This window comes from Sabethes cyaneus, chromosome 3, assembly GCF_943734655.1.
Source record: "Sabethes cyaneus chromosome 3, idSabCyanKW18_F2, whole genome shotgun sequence".
Lineage (NCBI taxonomy): Eukaryota > Metazoa > Arthropoda > Insecta > Diptera > Culicidae > Sabethes > Sabethes cyaneus.
The window spans coordinates 145,959,703-145,977,144 of record NC_071355.1 but is presented as its reverse complement, the minus strand read 5'-3'; the positions used below and the strand labels follow the sequence as shown (position 1 = coordinate 145,977,144).

General features: G+C 42.4%; 2 protein-coding genes across 6 annotated transcripts in view; both read left to right on the top strand.

Moving 5' to 3' along the window:
- The window catches only part of LOC128741577 (uncharacterized), a 66,215-nt gene extending 58,888 nt beyond the window's left edge, over nucleotides 1-7,327 (top strand). For both annotated transcript variants that reach the window (XM_053837505.1, XM_053837504.1), the window contains exon 6: nucleotides 6,470-7,327. In XM_053837505.1, coding sequence (XP_053693480.1) covers nucleotides 6,470-7,128 — 659 coding nt within the window. In that variant the 3' untranslated portion in view covers nucleotides 7,129-7,327. The remainder of the gene's footprint in view (nucleotides 1-6,469) is intronic.
- A 6,113-nt stretch (nucleotides 7,328-13,440) lies between these two features.
- LOC128744518 (semaphorin-1A) overlaps nucleotides 13,441-17,442 on the top strand; it is a 422,529-nt gene continuing 418,527 nt past the window's right edge. For all 4 annotated transcript variants that reach the window (XM_053841582.1, XM_053841579.1, XM_053841583.1 and 1 more), the window contains exon 1: nucleotides 13,441-14,860. The gene's annotated coding sequence lies outside the window, so the exon portion shown is untranslated. The remainder of the gene's footprint in view (nucleotides 14,861-17,442) is intronic.

The following is a 17,442-nucleotide window of genomic DNA, read 5'->3' as shown; positions in this document are numbered from 1 at the left end:
AGCTATTTTTGTAGACTTTGAAATTAGTTGATAATATTTTAGGCCCAGACACAAGTAGAAAGGCAGCGACTTTTCCAATGTAAAGTCTAAAAACAAGAAGATGACGGATTTAATTTTGCGTTACAAATTTTCTTATCCCAAACACAGCAGTCGATTAGGTTAAAAATTCCGGACTTCCAGGTTACATCATACACCTGTCCCTGCACCTGTCGAGACGTGAACCGATCCAGAGATGACGATGGCCTTTCACGGCCGCCCTCGCAGTGTTTCTGTCCTAGCTTGGTTGGTTCCGTCGTACTCGTCACTTCACCTCCAATGCGTCTGTCGAGACAATGCTAACCGGGATTGGTAGTTCGCTGGGCGTTTCTCCAATTTCGTTGTAGTTGCAACATAATCTGTGCTACAACGCCGTTAACGGCATTTCACACGCTCTCCTTCAGACACATTTCACCCACTATGTTCTCCACGGTCAAGGGTGGCATTTCCCAGGCATTGCCTGAAGCAACCGTGACCTGAGAGAAACTGGATCAAGTAGAACTCGACTTCTCCATGTTTCCTATTCAACCAACTTGTCAGAAGTGGTACCGTTCTCTGTTGTATCCCACTCTTGCTGCCATTTGCACAGCGACTCTTCTCTCCCCAGCTTCCGAGCTCCTTGGTGTTTCATCGTCCGTAGCAGTCGTTATCTTCCACAAGCATAATGCCGATCATTCCATTCCAGCGATAACACATGCTGCCTCCGACGATATTGTTCTATACGCATTGGCGACTCTTACAGCCATGAGTCGGAAGGTACTATTCAGCTTCACGCGATTCCGCTTCGAACGTAGTGCTGCGATCCATACCGCAGTATCGACGATGGTACACTATCCAGTAGCCTCCGCTTGCTACTACTTGGCCCGTAACTATTTCGCATGATTGAGGCTATCGCATTGATAGCTTACACCGTCTTCTCGAAAGCGTAGTCGACGTAGTGCTTGAAAATCAACCGGTCATCTATCATTACTCCCAGATGCTCGACAACACGCGTTGAAGTAATGATGTGCTCTCCGACGGTGACGACTGCAGGTTGTGCGGCTCTACAGTTGCTGACCAGCAGGACCGGATCGGACCGGAACCCGGATTTCAATTTTCGCTCCGATGTCGAACACTAAGCATGACCTCTGTTTTATGATGGGTAATTTTCAGCTTTGCCCCCAGTATCCAGTTCTCGATAGTTCCAATCGTCTCTGTCACCAGCATTTCTACCTCCTCCAGTGACTCGAAAGTCACGTCGATCACCGCACCTCTAGGCGGCTTCAAAGACAGTACACCGTTATGCATCCCGTTCCACAGCGTTGGGCCGAGGATGGAGCCTTGTGGAACTCCAGACCTATTGTTCATCGTCTTACGCCCCTTAGCGATTTCGTAAACAAACGCGCCCGATTCCTGAAATAACTCCTCAGAATTCTGCATAGATATTCCGAGACAAGCGTTTTATGCAGCGACTCGGCGATGGCCTCCCAACTGGCATTGTTGGAGACGTTTTGTACGTCGATCGTTACAACGGGGCAAAAACGATCTTCTCAGATCGCTCGATCACTATTCGAATAGCATCCACCATGGACTTTCCTTTCCGGAACCCGACCTGCATATTTGACAGACCGTGTTCACCTTCTGCATGCCTCGTAAGTCTATTCAGGGTTATCCTATTCAGGAGTTTTTCGCATGTATCCAGCAGACATATTGGCCTGTATGACGCTGGATCCCCCGAAGGCTTCGGCAACAACACTAGCTTCTAAATCTTCTATCTGTCCGGGAAGCAACCATCGTCAAAGCATTTCTGCAGCACGGTTCTGAACATATTTGGAAACGCTTGTATTACTGCCTTAAGAGTCCGGTTAACAATGGGGGCCTTCATGATCTTTAGCCGTCTTGCCACTGCCACTATTTCATCGTTGAAGACTTGCAGACCGCTAGTGCTGGCCGTCTCTTCTGGACCGTACGGTGTTGGTGGCTACATCGAAGGAGCGTGTGTCGGGGAAAGTCACTCTACGATAGCCTTCAGCTTATTCGGACACACCTCCCTAATTGTCGCAGGATCTTTTACTTCCGCCATTACGATGCGGTACGCGTCACCGCAGGGGTTGGCGCCAGCCTCTCGGTACAGCTCAGTGTAGCAGTTGCCTTTGCTCTTTGCTTTGTTTTATCGCCCGTTTCAATGCAGCCCTACTAATCTGAAAATCAGACTACGTCAGACTTAACGGTCTACTGGATTTTTGGCTCTCTGAACACGTCGTTTGATTCTAAGACAACCTACGCGAAGGTTGCAAAGTGTCTCATTTCACCAATAAGCTGGACGCCGGCCGTTTCTCGGCTCCACTTTTCTCGGCATGGTAGCAAAGCGCGCTCGTCCGCGCTCGTCCGCGTTTGTATGTGTGTGTGTGTGTGTGAGAGAGAGAGAGAGAGAGAGAGAGAGAGAGAGAGAGAGAGAGAAAGAGTTGTGTGGAACTCTAACCCACTAAAAACTACATTACTCCTGGCCCGAAATACCCCCTGGACCGCCACAAGCCGACTACTTCGGGGAGAGGTTGTGCTTATGCACTGCTCCAATAACGGCGCTTCTGCTACCCATCGAGACGTGTACTGATTGGGAAGTGCCCTCCACCACGACGCGCACTCCGTCACAGCCACCCTCGCAGGGTTCTACACCAGTTATGGACATTTGTCCAATATGGATACAGGAATTATTTGGGGTACATATGAGTCCGGTCAAGGGGTTTACTGCGTCCAGAATCGCGTTGCTTTGGATCAAGATATCATAAGCGGCCTAAGGACGGTTGTTCAATAATTGGCTACATCGCCATCATTTTCCACCTCGACTAGAAGTTCGCACTGTTGGATATCTGACGCTAGCTGACGACACGCTGTTCAGCTCTCCATGTTCGCTGCAGATCGGACAAGATTAGTGTTATCACCCTGTTGGCAGTATTCAATATGTCTACCGTTCACTCACTATATTATCTGCGTTAAGAGGTACTAGCTCGCTTCGCACTGTATCGAATCTTGGATAGACGAATACTACATGTTCCGGTGATTCCTTCGCATAATCGCATTTGGGATAATTCCAAACCGATGCCCCATGCCCAAACCGAAACAACCGTGCCCTGATTGGAATTGTGTCAAATAGAAATTTCCTTCTCCATGCTTCCTTTTGACCCAACTGGCCATCTTCGGTATCAGTCTGTGCGTTCATCTTTCATTCGTAACAGTGTTCCACTCTTGTTGCCATTTGGCTATCGACACAGACAAACAGACGAGACACTCACGTTAATTCCATCGTCCAATCAAAAACCACTCATTCTTCAAAAAAGCATGTTTCGCAACATGGCCACACCGCGGCGCGCAAGTGCTGTTTTGAGTTTTCAGTATAAAACCATACAAATGTAAAAATCCTATCCACCTTTTCGCGTGCTTAATGGCGGATAGTGGGCGCAACTTTTGGAAAATATTAAATGCTTTCGGCAACTTTGCTAACGTACGCTTGACAGTTTTACAAGGGGGAAAATGTCAACTTGACGTGAGCAGAGTTGCCAAAAGCATGTTATTTTTTCTGATAGTTGTACCCACAAGCCGTAAAGCCCTATAAATGTATATCTTTATAGGGCTTTAACCAGCCGCCATTAAGCACGCGAAAAGGTTGATACAGCATAAAACCCTGCAAATGCAAGCTACTCCGCAACAAGCATAACAGAGGGTGCTAGTGTGCAAGCAAAATGTTTAGGACGATGGTTTCTTCCATGTGTCATATCAGTTCATCAGTACTATCGACTTCGCTCTCGTTCGTTTGCGTATTCTGCTAATAGCTTTCTACCTATAAAATTCACCGTCTTTAATCAGTGTAATACAAATAGGGATTATTCGGGTTTCCAACGAGATGGTTCGGTAGACAATAGTGACTCGCATGGGTATCAGCTGGTAGCTGCGGTTCAACTTTATCCTATTTCACTGGGTTTCCAGCGCCGCAATTCATGCTGGGCCCGCGTCTCAGTATCGAGCAAGATACGTTAGCCAGAAGACACTTCTTGCTGATGCTTGGATCAGCACTATTCGGCGTAAGTCTGAAGATCGCGTTGAAGGTCTTGACCGCCTAGTTGCAGCCATAGTCTAGTCGACGTGGCTGTTGAAATAGAGCTGGTCGTTAGCCATCACAGACTTATGGTACCTCTGTTTTGTAGTGAGCTATTTGCAACTTCCCTCCTTTCATCCAGCTTTCGATCGCATGTATTGTCTGGGATGACAGCGTTTCAACCTCCTCCAAAGTTCCGCTTATTACCGTCGTTTCGACATCATCCGCAAAGACGACGATTTTCACATCTTCTTTGAAAAATGGCGTATGTAGTCAAACCAAAATCGTAACAAATTTTCAGTAACTCTCCGACGTTTTGCTTTTATTTTTAAAGCTTCTCAAGGAATCGTAACTAAACGAAACGTCGAAGAATAACTGAAAATTGGTTATGATTTAAGTTTGACTGCATACGCCATTTCCCAAAGAAGTTACAAACAATAAGTCGAGACCATACTATGCGATTTCCACATCTCTAGCCAGTTTCAGTGCTAGCACGCCGTTGTATATAGCATTCCGAGGAATTAGCCTTGTGGAACTCACGCTGTAACCCTATTTGAGTTCTGCCTGATACTCGTTTCATTAATCAGAAAACGGTTTTGGAGCTATTGAGGATCCTACACAGATAGGCCAGGGATTTTATTGTGTGCATCGTTGTAGCGTTGCAGTACTGATTTCCTATTTTCTTCTTAGCCCAAACAACAATGTTAGTTTTATTGTACTCTTATGGTGGTGTTCATGACCAATTTTGGTCTTAAATGCCATCATAAGAGTGTAATAAAACCCAAATTGTTACTTGGAAGCTGCCTTCTCAACGCTTTCGATCACTGCCCGTATGGCGTCTAGCGTACACTTTCATTTCCAGAAACCAATTTGCTTTTCTAACAGTCATGTTCACTCTCTCTGCAGTTTGTGAGCAGGTTAAGAATAATCCTCTCCAAGAGTTTATCGAGTGTGAGGACTTTCCTGGTTTTGACAGAAGAGCTTCTGTATCTTTCATGACTCTGGAAAGTAGCCTTTCTTAAGAATTTTTGTAGGATCTTTTTAAACATGTCTCGTAATGCCTGCCATGCTGCGCTCAGCGCTACATTAAAGTTTCCGTCTCTGCCAGGCGCTCTCTTAGTTTTCATAGTTTCCGCTGCAACTACGAGTTCCTCGTTGGAGACTCGTTTGTCTTCGGCATCAGCTCCTTCAGCTTCGCTGTCTGAACCCTTTTCAGTGAGCGTCGTCGAACCTCTTATCTTTGCCATTGCAACTCGATATGCGGTACCACAGCATTGTCTTCATCTCGTGCCCGCAAAGAACATCTGGTCTTATACGCATTTTTAACAAGTTACACTTCTCACGATTGCGTAGTCACAAGCATTTAATTGTGACTCGGTCCTAGGCTACTCGTCACCAATCCGTTGAGCATCTCGCACATCGACACTCGCAAGTCACAGTCATTTTGACCTTCGATCTCCCTCCAATCCTGCTCTTCTGACTGTCGAAAAGTGTTTTCCAAACACTTTTATTGCATTGGTGGCTGTAGGTTTAGAATGCTTCAGCATCAAAATTAAAACTAAACTGTCATCAATATTCCAAACAGTGGGAGTGTAATATTACTAAAGAGTTACCCAACAAACTTTTTTTTTAACAGTAGCTTATTCAACCGTTGTATAGCTTATTACCGGGTATCACGCGCTTGATTAGCTGTTATTCAACAGAAATGTTTGTTTGGTATAGTTGTGCATAGCTTGTATTCTACTGAATTTAACTATTATATTTAAGATGAACATGAACGTCAGGATGTTGTTTCGATATTTCTTCCGATTGTTGTGTGTTAGATTGACTGAACAAACTACAATTACTACAATTACAATCTGATTTGGTATTCGTCTACCTGACGGTGTACTTTATTTGTTCATGCACATCGTCGTGTCGATTTGTCCGTCTTTTTAACCGTTACTGTCATTATTATCGTGAAGATCATAAACTGAGAATCATCACCATCGTCTGCGTTATTGTCATCTTGTCATTTCATTGCCATCCAATAGCCACCATATTGCTCAACTCTCGTTGGAATATACCAACCTCGTGTTTTTAGTCTTGACCCTGAAATGCGGTCAAGCATATATATGAATAATATCGTTGGAATATTGATGTTGAGCGCCATATAGTATCATGTCTGTGGATATTTAAAAAAAAAAATCAAGGAAGCTTAATATATGATGTTGAAAGATTATTTTTAAAGTGGATTTCGTAATGTTTTCTTTTTGTCATGTAAATTTATTGTACACTAACACGTTCATTCATCATAACACTGTAAATTGTTTTTCTTACTGTCATTATGTAATATATACATACCCCCCTTTTCTTCTTCAGGATCCCGCCAAGACATCCGTGAGAGTAGGCTAGGTCCAACCGTAATCATCCCGGAAATCGTTGAGGAAGTCCAGGATGCTGAGGTTATACTGCGTCCGCCGCGAAGCCTAGCTGAGGCGTCCACTTCATTCTCCAAATCGGCATGCGGTTTCGACAAGAGCTTATCCCAGCTGGAGCCAACACAACCGTACTTCTCTTTGCGACCGGCCAGCGAGAACGACATCTTCACCATTTCTTCGGCAAGCAACGCCTGCAATGCCATCAGTATGACCCCGGAGGTTCCTGCCATATCGTACTCCAATCTTCCGAAGAACTACCTGGAGACACCCACGGTAGAGAAATACCGTGAATCGGTCAGTTTGTTCTCCATACAAACGGCAAGCGTTAAGGCCAACGATTACTCAATGCCTAGATATTACCGAAAATCGGATCTTTTTGCCAATCGCACAGATCAAAGTAATACGGACTTGGCTAGCTCTAACACTTCGATCACTTCCAATCCGGCGCGACAAGTAGAAAAAAGCAAGCGTTTGATGAATATACGGACAGCATTGCCCCCGCTTAATCTGACACTCATCAGAGGAAGCTCGTCAGCTAATTTGAAAGAGCGCGAGAAAGAGGCCAAGGAGAAGGATAAACTTAAAGCAAAACAGTATTAAGTAAATACAAGTAGGCGGTACTTATTGTTGTGAATAGATGGTGCCTGGGCAGTTCTATTATTTTATACGAATATGGTTGGCACCAAAATAGCTGTATATATTGTTTTACTTCAAAACTTTCGTTAAAGACGTTTATATTTAGTTTTTAGTATTTTGTGCCACATCGTCAATAAAAATGTTGTTCAGAAAATAGAAAATAAAAAACGGAATTAATTTTACGCATTTTCTTCTAGTATCTTTATTTATTTTTGATCAAGTCAGTGCACAGTAGGAATTTTTGTAAAAAAATGTATTTTATTTGTATATCTTCAAATGCGGCTTGGCTAGATTCAATCTGTTGATACAAGAAAGATATTTGAATCTCGGTTAGGCGGTGCTACTAGAGCTAGCAGGATCGTTGCACTAGCCCCGTAAAATGTTCCCGTACTTTAATAACCGGCTGCGTAGTCTGTCGATAAAGAAGGGTCAAGTCCTAACGACGTTTATAATCCAACGTTCTGCCTCTTTTGCCTGTCAAAATGCAGGTATTCTGAATTACTTTTTAAATTTCTCGAAATCGTCGGTTCCATTATGCTTCTTCCTCAGTTTTCCTTTCATCAGAGCCCGAAATTTTTCATTGGGTCTGGATTCTAAAGTTTTATTGCAGTTTTGGGTTCTAACTTGTAACACAAGCACAGGATCAGGTTCCCTTAGGGCCTTTGTAGGTCCAACGTATTGCACATTGGTTTTTCAAGGAAAGCTTCAGCTGTAGAGATGGTCGGGTTTGAAAATTTGAATACCCGAACCCGACCGCAACCAGTCGGGTACGGGACGGGCCCGGGTACCCGACCATCTTTAGTGTTAAATGTGGTCAATAGAGATACCCGACCCGACCCTTACCCGGTTTCAAAAACAAAAATTACGAACCCGTACCCGACCCGAACCCGCCAATTATTGTTTTCCAATACCCGAACCCGACCCGAACCCGGCGGGTACGGGTACGGGTGCGGGTTTCGGGCAAATTTTCCGCTACCCGACCATCTCTATTCAGCTGGAGATGCCACCGAAAGGAATGTGTGCATATACCACCATGTAGGTGTACCTTCTCCATAATTTAGCTTCTTCAGGACGCCCTTGAGAGAATCAACAAACCGTTCGGCTTGACCGTTGCACTGCAAGTGGTATGGAGCAGTACGGAGAGGGGTGCTATCAGTTGCACGACAAAATTGGTGGAACCGCTCGCTGGTGAATTGCGCTCTGTTGTCCGAAACCAATGATTCCGGGTTGCCAAAACTCGAATCGAGTGCGAAACTTAGGAAAAGCATCCACGATGACGAAATAGAAATATCAGTCAATAGAGTCAGCGAAGTCAATATGAACACGTTACTATAGCCGGACTGAATTGGACTACGATTCCAGGGATGCTTTCGTTGGAAACGCTGCTTCATCAGGATACGCTCTCACTGTTTAATAAACTGCTCCGCATCGCCGTCGCAATTGGGCCAGTAGGTATAACTACGTGCCAGAGATGTCATACAGTCCAGCCTAGGGTGCCCACGATGCATTCGTATAACGCATTCGTCGACAACTTGAAGTCCATCTCGTCTGTCAAAGAATTTCTTAATATTAAGATCGTCAATCTGTTGCGCATTTGATGGTCAACCGATACAGAACTACATACTTCGTCGTTTAAGCCACGATCATCTGGTGCGTAACTGGTAGGTTGCTGAAGATACCGTCGAGAACTGCTTTCGTTTCGAATTCAACGCGAACAGAGGTAATCACGTAGTCTTCATCCGGTCAACGTTGGGATGACATCATCCAGGATAGGAACTCAGCATTGCCTAATTTGTCCGTTGGAACATGTTGAATATCGAAATCGTACAACAGGAGTATCAGTGCCTAACGCGGCAAGCGGTTTGCTGTGTAAACTGGAATACACTTCTTTGAGCCGAAATTCTTGAGCAGTGATCGGTTTAGAGCAGAAAATGGTGTTCATGCAGCATCTTGTGGAAGCAGGTGGTAGCGAATATCAGGGCTGAAGCTTTCTTTCCTATTTGTGCGTAGTTCGTCTCCACAAGGGTCAGTATGCGAGAGACGTGAGCGTTTGCCTTGACCTCACCGGTTGAGAAACGATGCATGATGACAGCACCAAAACTATACATTGATGCATCTTCTGCGGCGATGATCTCCTTTGACGTAACTGGACAGCAGATCGGACTTGAATTGGGTAGGAACCCGATCTGAAACTATACTCACGCACACGAGAACAGCATGGAGGCTTCGGCTGTGATTTTGCCTGATGCGACCAGCGATAAGAAAGTCGTCCAAATACGGCTTAACTGCAGGGATGCCGGCCACTATGCTATCGATGATAGGTTGAACTGCGCCTAATACTGACTTGATTCTAGGGGGAAGTTGGTCGTATTGGAAGAATTTACGATGTATGTTCCTCAATCTCGACCGAGATGCGGGAAATAACGTACTTTAGCCAGTTCCGCAAAGATGTCGTCTGAGTTTGGCAGGGGATTCCTGTTACATTTCATCGCGTTGTTCAGCCCCGTCGAATACCACGGCTTGATACGTTGTCTGATTTGCGTTCGACGTGCGTGCTATTAGAGCTGCCCCGGCCGAGTGTTGAACCAAAGAAATGATATCGTTTATCTGGAGCCTTTCGAGTTTAGCATCTACTTTGGGCAGTGCAGCCAATGCAAATGATCGCTTAGGACAACAGACAGGTAGGTACAGCTAAGAGGTGAGCAAACGGTTCTTTTGTGAGAGCGACTCTTAACCGTTCCTTTTCTACTGCGCAGCGATGCAAATGAGCGGCTCATGGTTCACGGTTCGTTTGTCCGCCACTGTGAACGGACATTCGCGGACGTAATGCTAGTGACCTCATTTCCAACAAAACGTTTTGGACAGTTTTTGCTCTTGGAGGTCAATCCTGATATAGTGGTTAGCATTCACGCCTCTCACGCGGAGGACCTGGGTTCAATTCCCAACCCTGCAGAAGTTACGAATGGCCCAAGCTGTTAAACTGACTATAATTAAACAAAAAAAACTTTTGCTCTTCTTCGTTGCAGGATTCTTATAAAATTCTTATAAAAAATAAAAAAATAAAATATCATTATTACGTCCTGAAGTATGCCACGCGGTAACATTCTTCCATATTCTCGAGAGTTATTGTACCTGCGTCTCCTGCTGTGTTTTCGGAATCAAACTGATATCCCGCATCCCATAGCTATTGGAGTCCGCAGGAGGCCCGGGTGCAGTATATGTTATTATCCACCTACGGCAAAATCAAATGGAAATGGCCAACAACATTTACCGCGTTACGTCCAGGCCAAAATATATACGTTATCTTACTGTAGGTATTGGTAACAGCAATGGAAAACGAACTTTTGGCAATTTTTCGAATAATTTCTTCAACTTCTAGATGGTCTCTTCTAGAGTGTAGACCCGCACACTTGAAAAACTCGGCAAAATTTGCCGAGATTCGGACAGCCGAGCGTTCGGTGAAAATTTCGGTGGTGCATATCGTCGTTTACCAGATCTTTACTCACGTTTGGTAGCATAAAAATTTTTACCGAATGTTCGGCTGTCCAAATTTCGGCAAAACTTTGCCAACTTCGGTGCTTTCTTTTAAGTTTGCGGGGTTACTGAGGAAGAATGATATTTACGTACTTCTTGTGTAAAGGCCCAGACACAATGCATACGGATTTTACTACGTTGCGGAAATTTGACAGAAAACCATGAAAAAACTGTCAAATTGCCGCAACGTAGTAAAATCCGTATGCATTGTGTTTGGGGCTTAACGGTGTACTCAACTTGCGTACAAGGAATCTAACTCGGGGGATATCGTCCAGGGTTTCGCCGTCTTTCGTAAAAATGTTTTTCGTAAAAACCAGTCGCACCGGGAAAACTACTGCGTTTGGTTCCTTTTGGAAATCTTGAATACCGTTGGCCTGGGTTTCGATAATTTTGTCACTGCCGCTGCCAGCCGGGTTTGCACATTTCTCTAGGTTTTCCATCTGCTGTTGCTGCTCCTTCTCAATGAGATTGATAAGCTGCAAAATCGCGTTTTTCAGATCCGCATCTGTCATTTTCTTTAAGCTTTCAATTTCAAGATTCTTGAAGTATTTCGAGTTGCTTGAATATGTATTGAACTAAAATTGCCCTTTTAGAAAAAATGCGTGCACTGTAAAAATTTTGTTTTGTTGAAATAAAACAGAAAATAAAACCTCTATGGATCACCTATGGTCTGCGCCAAAAGGAAATTTAACAAAAATATAAAACTAAACAGTTAAATATCTAAAAAAGCGCATTTTTTAAAATTTTTATTGTTTGACGTGCTAAAGAAAACAGACACTGAGGAAGCCTGCAAGTCGTAGGCGAAATACGTTTCTGTCGTGAATAAAATATACATAGTAGAATTAAATTGGATAAATTTTCTTCTTTTTTAATTTTAGGTTTCGTATTCTACTAAGACGCTCCAAAAACTTCAGTCATGTTAAAGGTAACAACATAGAGCTTGCTCAATTGAGTTTGCTGACGTTTATCGTATGCACACATCGACGCGCGATTTGTTGTTGCTGTTGTTAGATTTTGCATTGATTTTACACGTTTGTTTTTGTTTTTTCCCAGTTATACCCCGATAAAAAAACATACGTTTGAGTGATAAACAATAAGTTTTTGTAGACTTTTGCACTGGGCTTAGCAAGCTCTATATACTACTGTTCCTGAAAGTCTCATGATGGGCCAATGGAAAGCAATTAAATTGTAATATTTGAAAATAATTGTTTACAGTGTTAGTACTACCCAGGTAACCAATAAGCATTAATATAAGCAGTAAATCAATCGTTTATTAGCATCCCTGGCGTTTTATTGAGCTTGCTGACGTTTGCCGCACGCACACATAGGCGCGCGATTTGTTGTTGCTGTTGTTAGATTTTACATGGATTTTACACGTTTGTTTTTGTTTTCCCCCAGTTATACCCCGGTAAAAAACATACGTTTGAGTGAAAAACGATAAGTTTTTGTAGCCTTTTGCACTGGGCTAAGCAAGCTCTATACTGCAGGTTGCTGTTTATCAGCCTTTTGACTGCATAACTGTTGTAAATTGGCATCCACAATTCTATTGAAATTCTTCTTGTCGGTAAATAGCTGCAAATAAGCATTGTCAGCACTATAAGAGGGCTAGCAGTAAAGTAGCCGCATATTTTGCCAAAATAGCATTTAAGTAGCATTTAAGGCAACTTAAATGCTTATTGGATTGCATTTAAATTGCATTGGAAATGCTTATTGGTTACCTGGGTAGGTTCTAGAAGTATATTCATATTCAACTTTATTGGTTAATGGACAACTGGAAAAGCACGGTGGGCAAAGTAATGAACACTACCCGTTGCCTTATTCGGGGTATTGTTGGACTTTAGGTCTACATAGGCACTATTTTCAAGCAGGCTTATTTTGGAGATTATGTCAAGTTATCACTTCCCACAATAATAAAAACGACGGAATCTGTATATAAAATATTCTACACAGTAAAATGATGCACAACTATATGAAAATGATAGGAGGTGATCTAAATAAGGGGCAAATATGGAGTTAATATTACTCAAAACTGTCTTATTTCGAAGTACAGTACAGCATAAGTACAGCAAACGATAAGCGGGAATGAAAACAAAACAAAATCAAAATATGTTGATGTCAAGTTTTGCCGTTTAACACTCAAACCATTTTCTGAGTTTTCCCCTCCCCCTGGCGATTGATTGCGATATTTTCTCTTGAGAGCGAGAGAGATTTTGTTGACATAAAAGAGCGCAATGCAGCATAACACTCTTGCGAGTTGTGTCATGAAAATCATCAACGGCAGCTAGAGGGTGACGACAACAGTACTGTAAATAAGAATGTATAAACGAAACTGAGCAGCGAGAGCAGTAAAATAATTATTAGCGAAAGAGACAGCATGCCGAAATGTCAGAACGGAATCCATCGTGTCGTGTGAGAATATGCTGAATTTTATGACGGAGAGAGAGAATAAACGCATGTGAAGTATGTTGTTTTATGCTGCGGTTACTTTTTGGGCTTGATATGCTATTGAACTAGCTGGAGCAGCATAGACCGCTGGAGAGTGCGAGCATAAAATTATTGATTTTTGTCTGAAAACTCAGCCTCGGAGAAGTTGAGAGTAAGCTAACCCGGCTGCTTTTCTACGGTGGCTGAAGCTAGTCCAATAGTCGGTAGACGGGAAATCGAAATCCTAACGCCGTATAGTGAGAGAGAAGCATCATCCGAAGTACAATGTTATTGCGCTTCTCGCCTTCATAGTCGTCGTCGTTGTCGTCTTGTGCTGCGGATTTTGTGTGATATTCAAAATGTCTACCAGCGCGGAGAACTGAATCAGGAACTAGGAAAAAACAGCCCTTCCGCAGCGGGGTCTTGTTCCATTGGAGATAGTTAATTGTGTGGTGTTAATGTGGGAAGTGTTTGATAACCGGTGTTAATCGCGAGGAAAATTCACAACCCGCAAACAAGTAATTTGCTTTATGTCCTCTGTACCTACCGTCGCAGTTACAGTCGTCGTTGTCGCTCTTTAGTGTGTTCGGTGGATTTTTAGGTTTTCGGTGTGTTCCGTGTGCAGTGTTTTCAGAAGTTTCTTGGTTGACCGGCTGCGAAACCAAAATCCAACCATAGGCAACAAAATTCTTCCGACCGCGGACGCCAAGTACGAGGACAAAGCGTACATTTTCTGAAAAAATAATGGAAAAGATTACGTGAAAATGGGACACTCAGATCGAACCCGCTTTTCACCGGAGATTGCGTAAAAACTGTTTCCGCTGTTTCCTGTTTTAATGATTTTCGGTCTGCACGGAATTTCCTTTCGTGAAAATCGAATTTTTCACCCTCTTGCGGTGTTGAGTGAAAATTGGTGATGCAGCTCGTCTGTTCAACATAGAAAAATAAACTTCGTGTCGTTCAGCATAAATTTATGCATGGTGCCAGTGCCATATCAAGCATAGTGCAGAAGGAAATCAAATTAGAATTCACAGAATCCCTCGAGCGGTGCTGCCTTACCACCCCAGTAGGGAAGGAATGTAAATATCGAAGAAGAGGAAAAAACAAGAAAATCAATATTTACTACGCTACTCGAAGAGAGCAAAAGCAAAAAGGCAGAGCGAATGTGCGTGTGTGTTCGTCCGGCTGGTGGCATGTAGAAAGAAGAGAGATCAAGAGTGTGGAAGCAGCGAGAGATAACAAAACAGAATAGATTTTGATAGGAGAAGGAAGGGAAAGATAAGGAGGCTGTGTGTCGTGCCGTTTTGGTTGTGGCGCAGGTTAAGAGTGTGCAAAGAATAAGAAGAGTGAATGCGACAAAAGTTCTGTGATTAATGATAGTGAAAGCCCTTGATGGGAGCAGCACAAAAGAAGCAAGCTGATGATACACGGAAAGCCCTACAGTACAGCACAGGTTCATATATATGAACTATCGAGGGAAGGAAAAATTAAAAAATCGTTTGCCTGTCGCAATAAACCGAGGAGCGGAAAAAGTGATTGTGATTGAATAAGATTTGGTATAATTACTGATGTGAATGATTTCCTTGGTGTCAACAGATAATGCTAGTGAAACGCATATTAGAGTATAGTTATGAGCCTTTCTGAATTCTATGCCCTGCGTGCTAGTGTCTGAAGCTGTGGATGCTAATATTTATTCTGCTAAAGTTTATTGATTAAAAAGTAGTAAAATATCAAAAAGGTAATTATTTGAGCATATTTTCAATAAATTTACTGGCTTAAAATACTTTTGTTTTTGTAATTTTGGGATTCTGTTTGATTTACTTTGTAATTTTTTCGAGAGTTGCGGATTTGCGCAAACAAAATCAATGAAAAATGATGCTGACTAATTTGCTAGGTTCGAAGAACAAATAAATTTATCTATCTTTTTTTCATCTTCTTGGAAATATAAACAAGCAGTGTTTGTTTGGAGTGTTTATTACTTCGCTGGTTTGGTTCAGAACAAGTTCACAGGAGTTCTTGTAAAAAAGTTGAAATCTAAAGTGCCTACGTGAGTCTTTCTTACTTTGATCATATATTTTACAGATATTAAAAACATTCTGAATTAAGAATTATTTTTAAAAAGGGCATTATCATGGGAATTAAGTTTGAAAAATCGTATCTGGAAAACTATAGATTACACCAAAATCGAAATGCTTTCGAAAATCGCAAAAAAAACTTAAATCCGATTTGATCAACACATTTTGAACTACGCAGTACTTCCATGTAAAAAATGTCCTAATTTTTTAATGTGAAACAACTTTTTGTTTACTATATTGGGAAACACTTTAGAAGTACGGAAAATGAACTAGCAACGAAAAATGGTCACATTTTGCATGCTTATAGCTCAGCCATGTTTCAATGGACTTTAGAGATATGCATTTGCATCAATCATTCAGAAATTATTCTATGCATTGATTGTTCTGGAAAATATAACAAAAAATTATCGAATCACTATTGGAATAAGCCTAAATATCAGGCACTGTCTAGAATGGATGGATCAGTTAATCACATGTAAACATGCTTTTGCTTCTCAGGTTCAGCAGGACAAGCTTATACACTTACATCTGGTTCGATTATCTAAAAAAGGGTCAGAACATTTCTGTTTTAATAGGTGTTAATAAAACCTTGACTAAGTTGATGTCTTGAAAGTAATGCTTGCTTCATTTAGAATTGGAACAAACGTTTGCATATTGTGGTGCTCTTGGTGGACGGATATATGGAAGTTCTTGGCGCCCACGTGTCGGACATTCCGCAAAACGACTGTATTTTGTAAACAAAGAACATGGACCGCGTCTTCAAATAGTATAAGAAAATATTAGCGACGATTCGGAAGCCTCGAAAAGGCTGACTTCGAGCAAATGCCAGGTCGAATATTTTGCTTGGCAACGGCTCGGGGAGATGTTCCAAGCAAATTTAAATTTGTTTTTGCCGACAATTTTGTACGAAAATTTATGATTTGGCAGGGTATTTGCAGTTGTAGTAGTAGTAGTATGGGAAAGGCACCATCATTTCAAGGACTTGCCAATGTATGTGGGTAGAATTACAGTAGATCCAAATTTGATTATCAAATGAATTTCACACTAATGCTTTTACAGAAGGGCCAAAAGGGATTGGGCGGACCCACAAGCAGAGGCACTTGTGCGCATTCCGGGGTTATAAGAGTCGCCTTCCAGCATTAGGATCCTTCCATGTAATAATCAATTTCGCTGTACCAACTTTAACCCACGTGATGATTTGTTTGTTTTAAATTGAGAAATGCCATATTTGCTTCAGACCTTAAGGATTTAGGTTGGCAATCCACTCCTGGATGATGGAGATGGAGTGGAGTCTTCCACATTTATGATATCAATAATAATACTGTTAATAATATGATATTAAGATGAAATGTGGCATATATGGATAAAATTAGAACAATCTCACCAGCAGTCCTTCGTATGGAATAGCGTGCTGTGAGGTTCCATAAGTGCTTCTAATAGTTAATTTAATTTTTCATTCTGGTATCCATGTACAGTATCAAAACTCGTTTTGGCCAAAGTTTTTACTATTTAGCAGGAGATGCTTCATAAGCTAAAACGAAAAAAATAATTAAAATAACTTATTACGCTTACCTATTAGCTAAGCCGTGTGGCTCCGTCGTCTGCCCAAAACCGCGGTTTTGAGACCAGGGAGCCGGGAACCACCCAGCATCGCACCTCCTAGCTTGGCTACTCAATAGAGCATTACCAGGTATGGCCATGTGGAGGCGATAGGCAGGGACTTGGGATGGCTAGAGCTATATTGGGCGCTCCTCATTTGCCTTCCCCATTTCATGCCCATTTGGCAGGGCATTTGCAGTTGTGGTAGAAAACCGAAAGTTTTCGTAACAAATAAGACAATAGGTCGTATGAATAAAAGGGTTAGAGCACATGCTCCCATAAAATTTACACGGAAAAAGCACAGCAAACTGTTTTATTCATACGGCCTAATGACGTCGGAACTGTATCAAAAGAAGTGTCTCCAAAAACGAATTTTTTTGTTCATTCGGTCCCGCCACCATTCCGTGATGTTTTGGCCAGATTTGGCAAGCTGTCATTACAGCAAAGTCGTTCAAGAATGAAATGCAGAGAAAGGGGTCCAGTTTGTTCCGAAAAACCTTAACCCACCCAATTGCCCCCAGTTCCGCCCTATTGAGAAATACTGGGCAATCATGAAGAGGAGACTCCAGGCAAAGGGAAAAGTTGTCAAAGTCATCAATCTGATGTAGACCTGGTGGAATAAGAGAGCCAAAACGATGGACGAAGA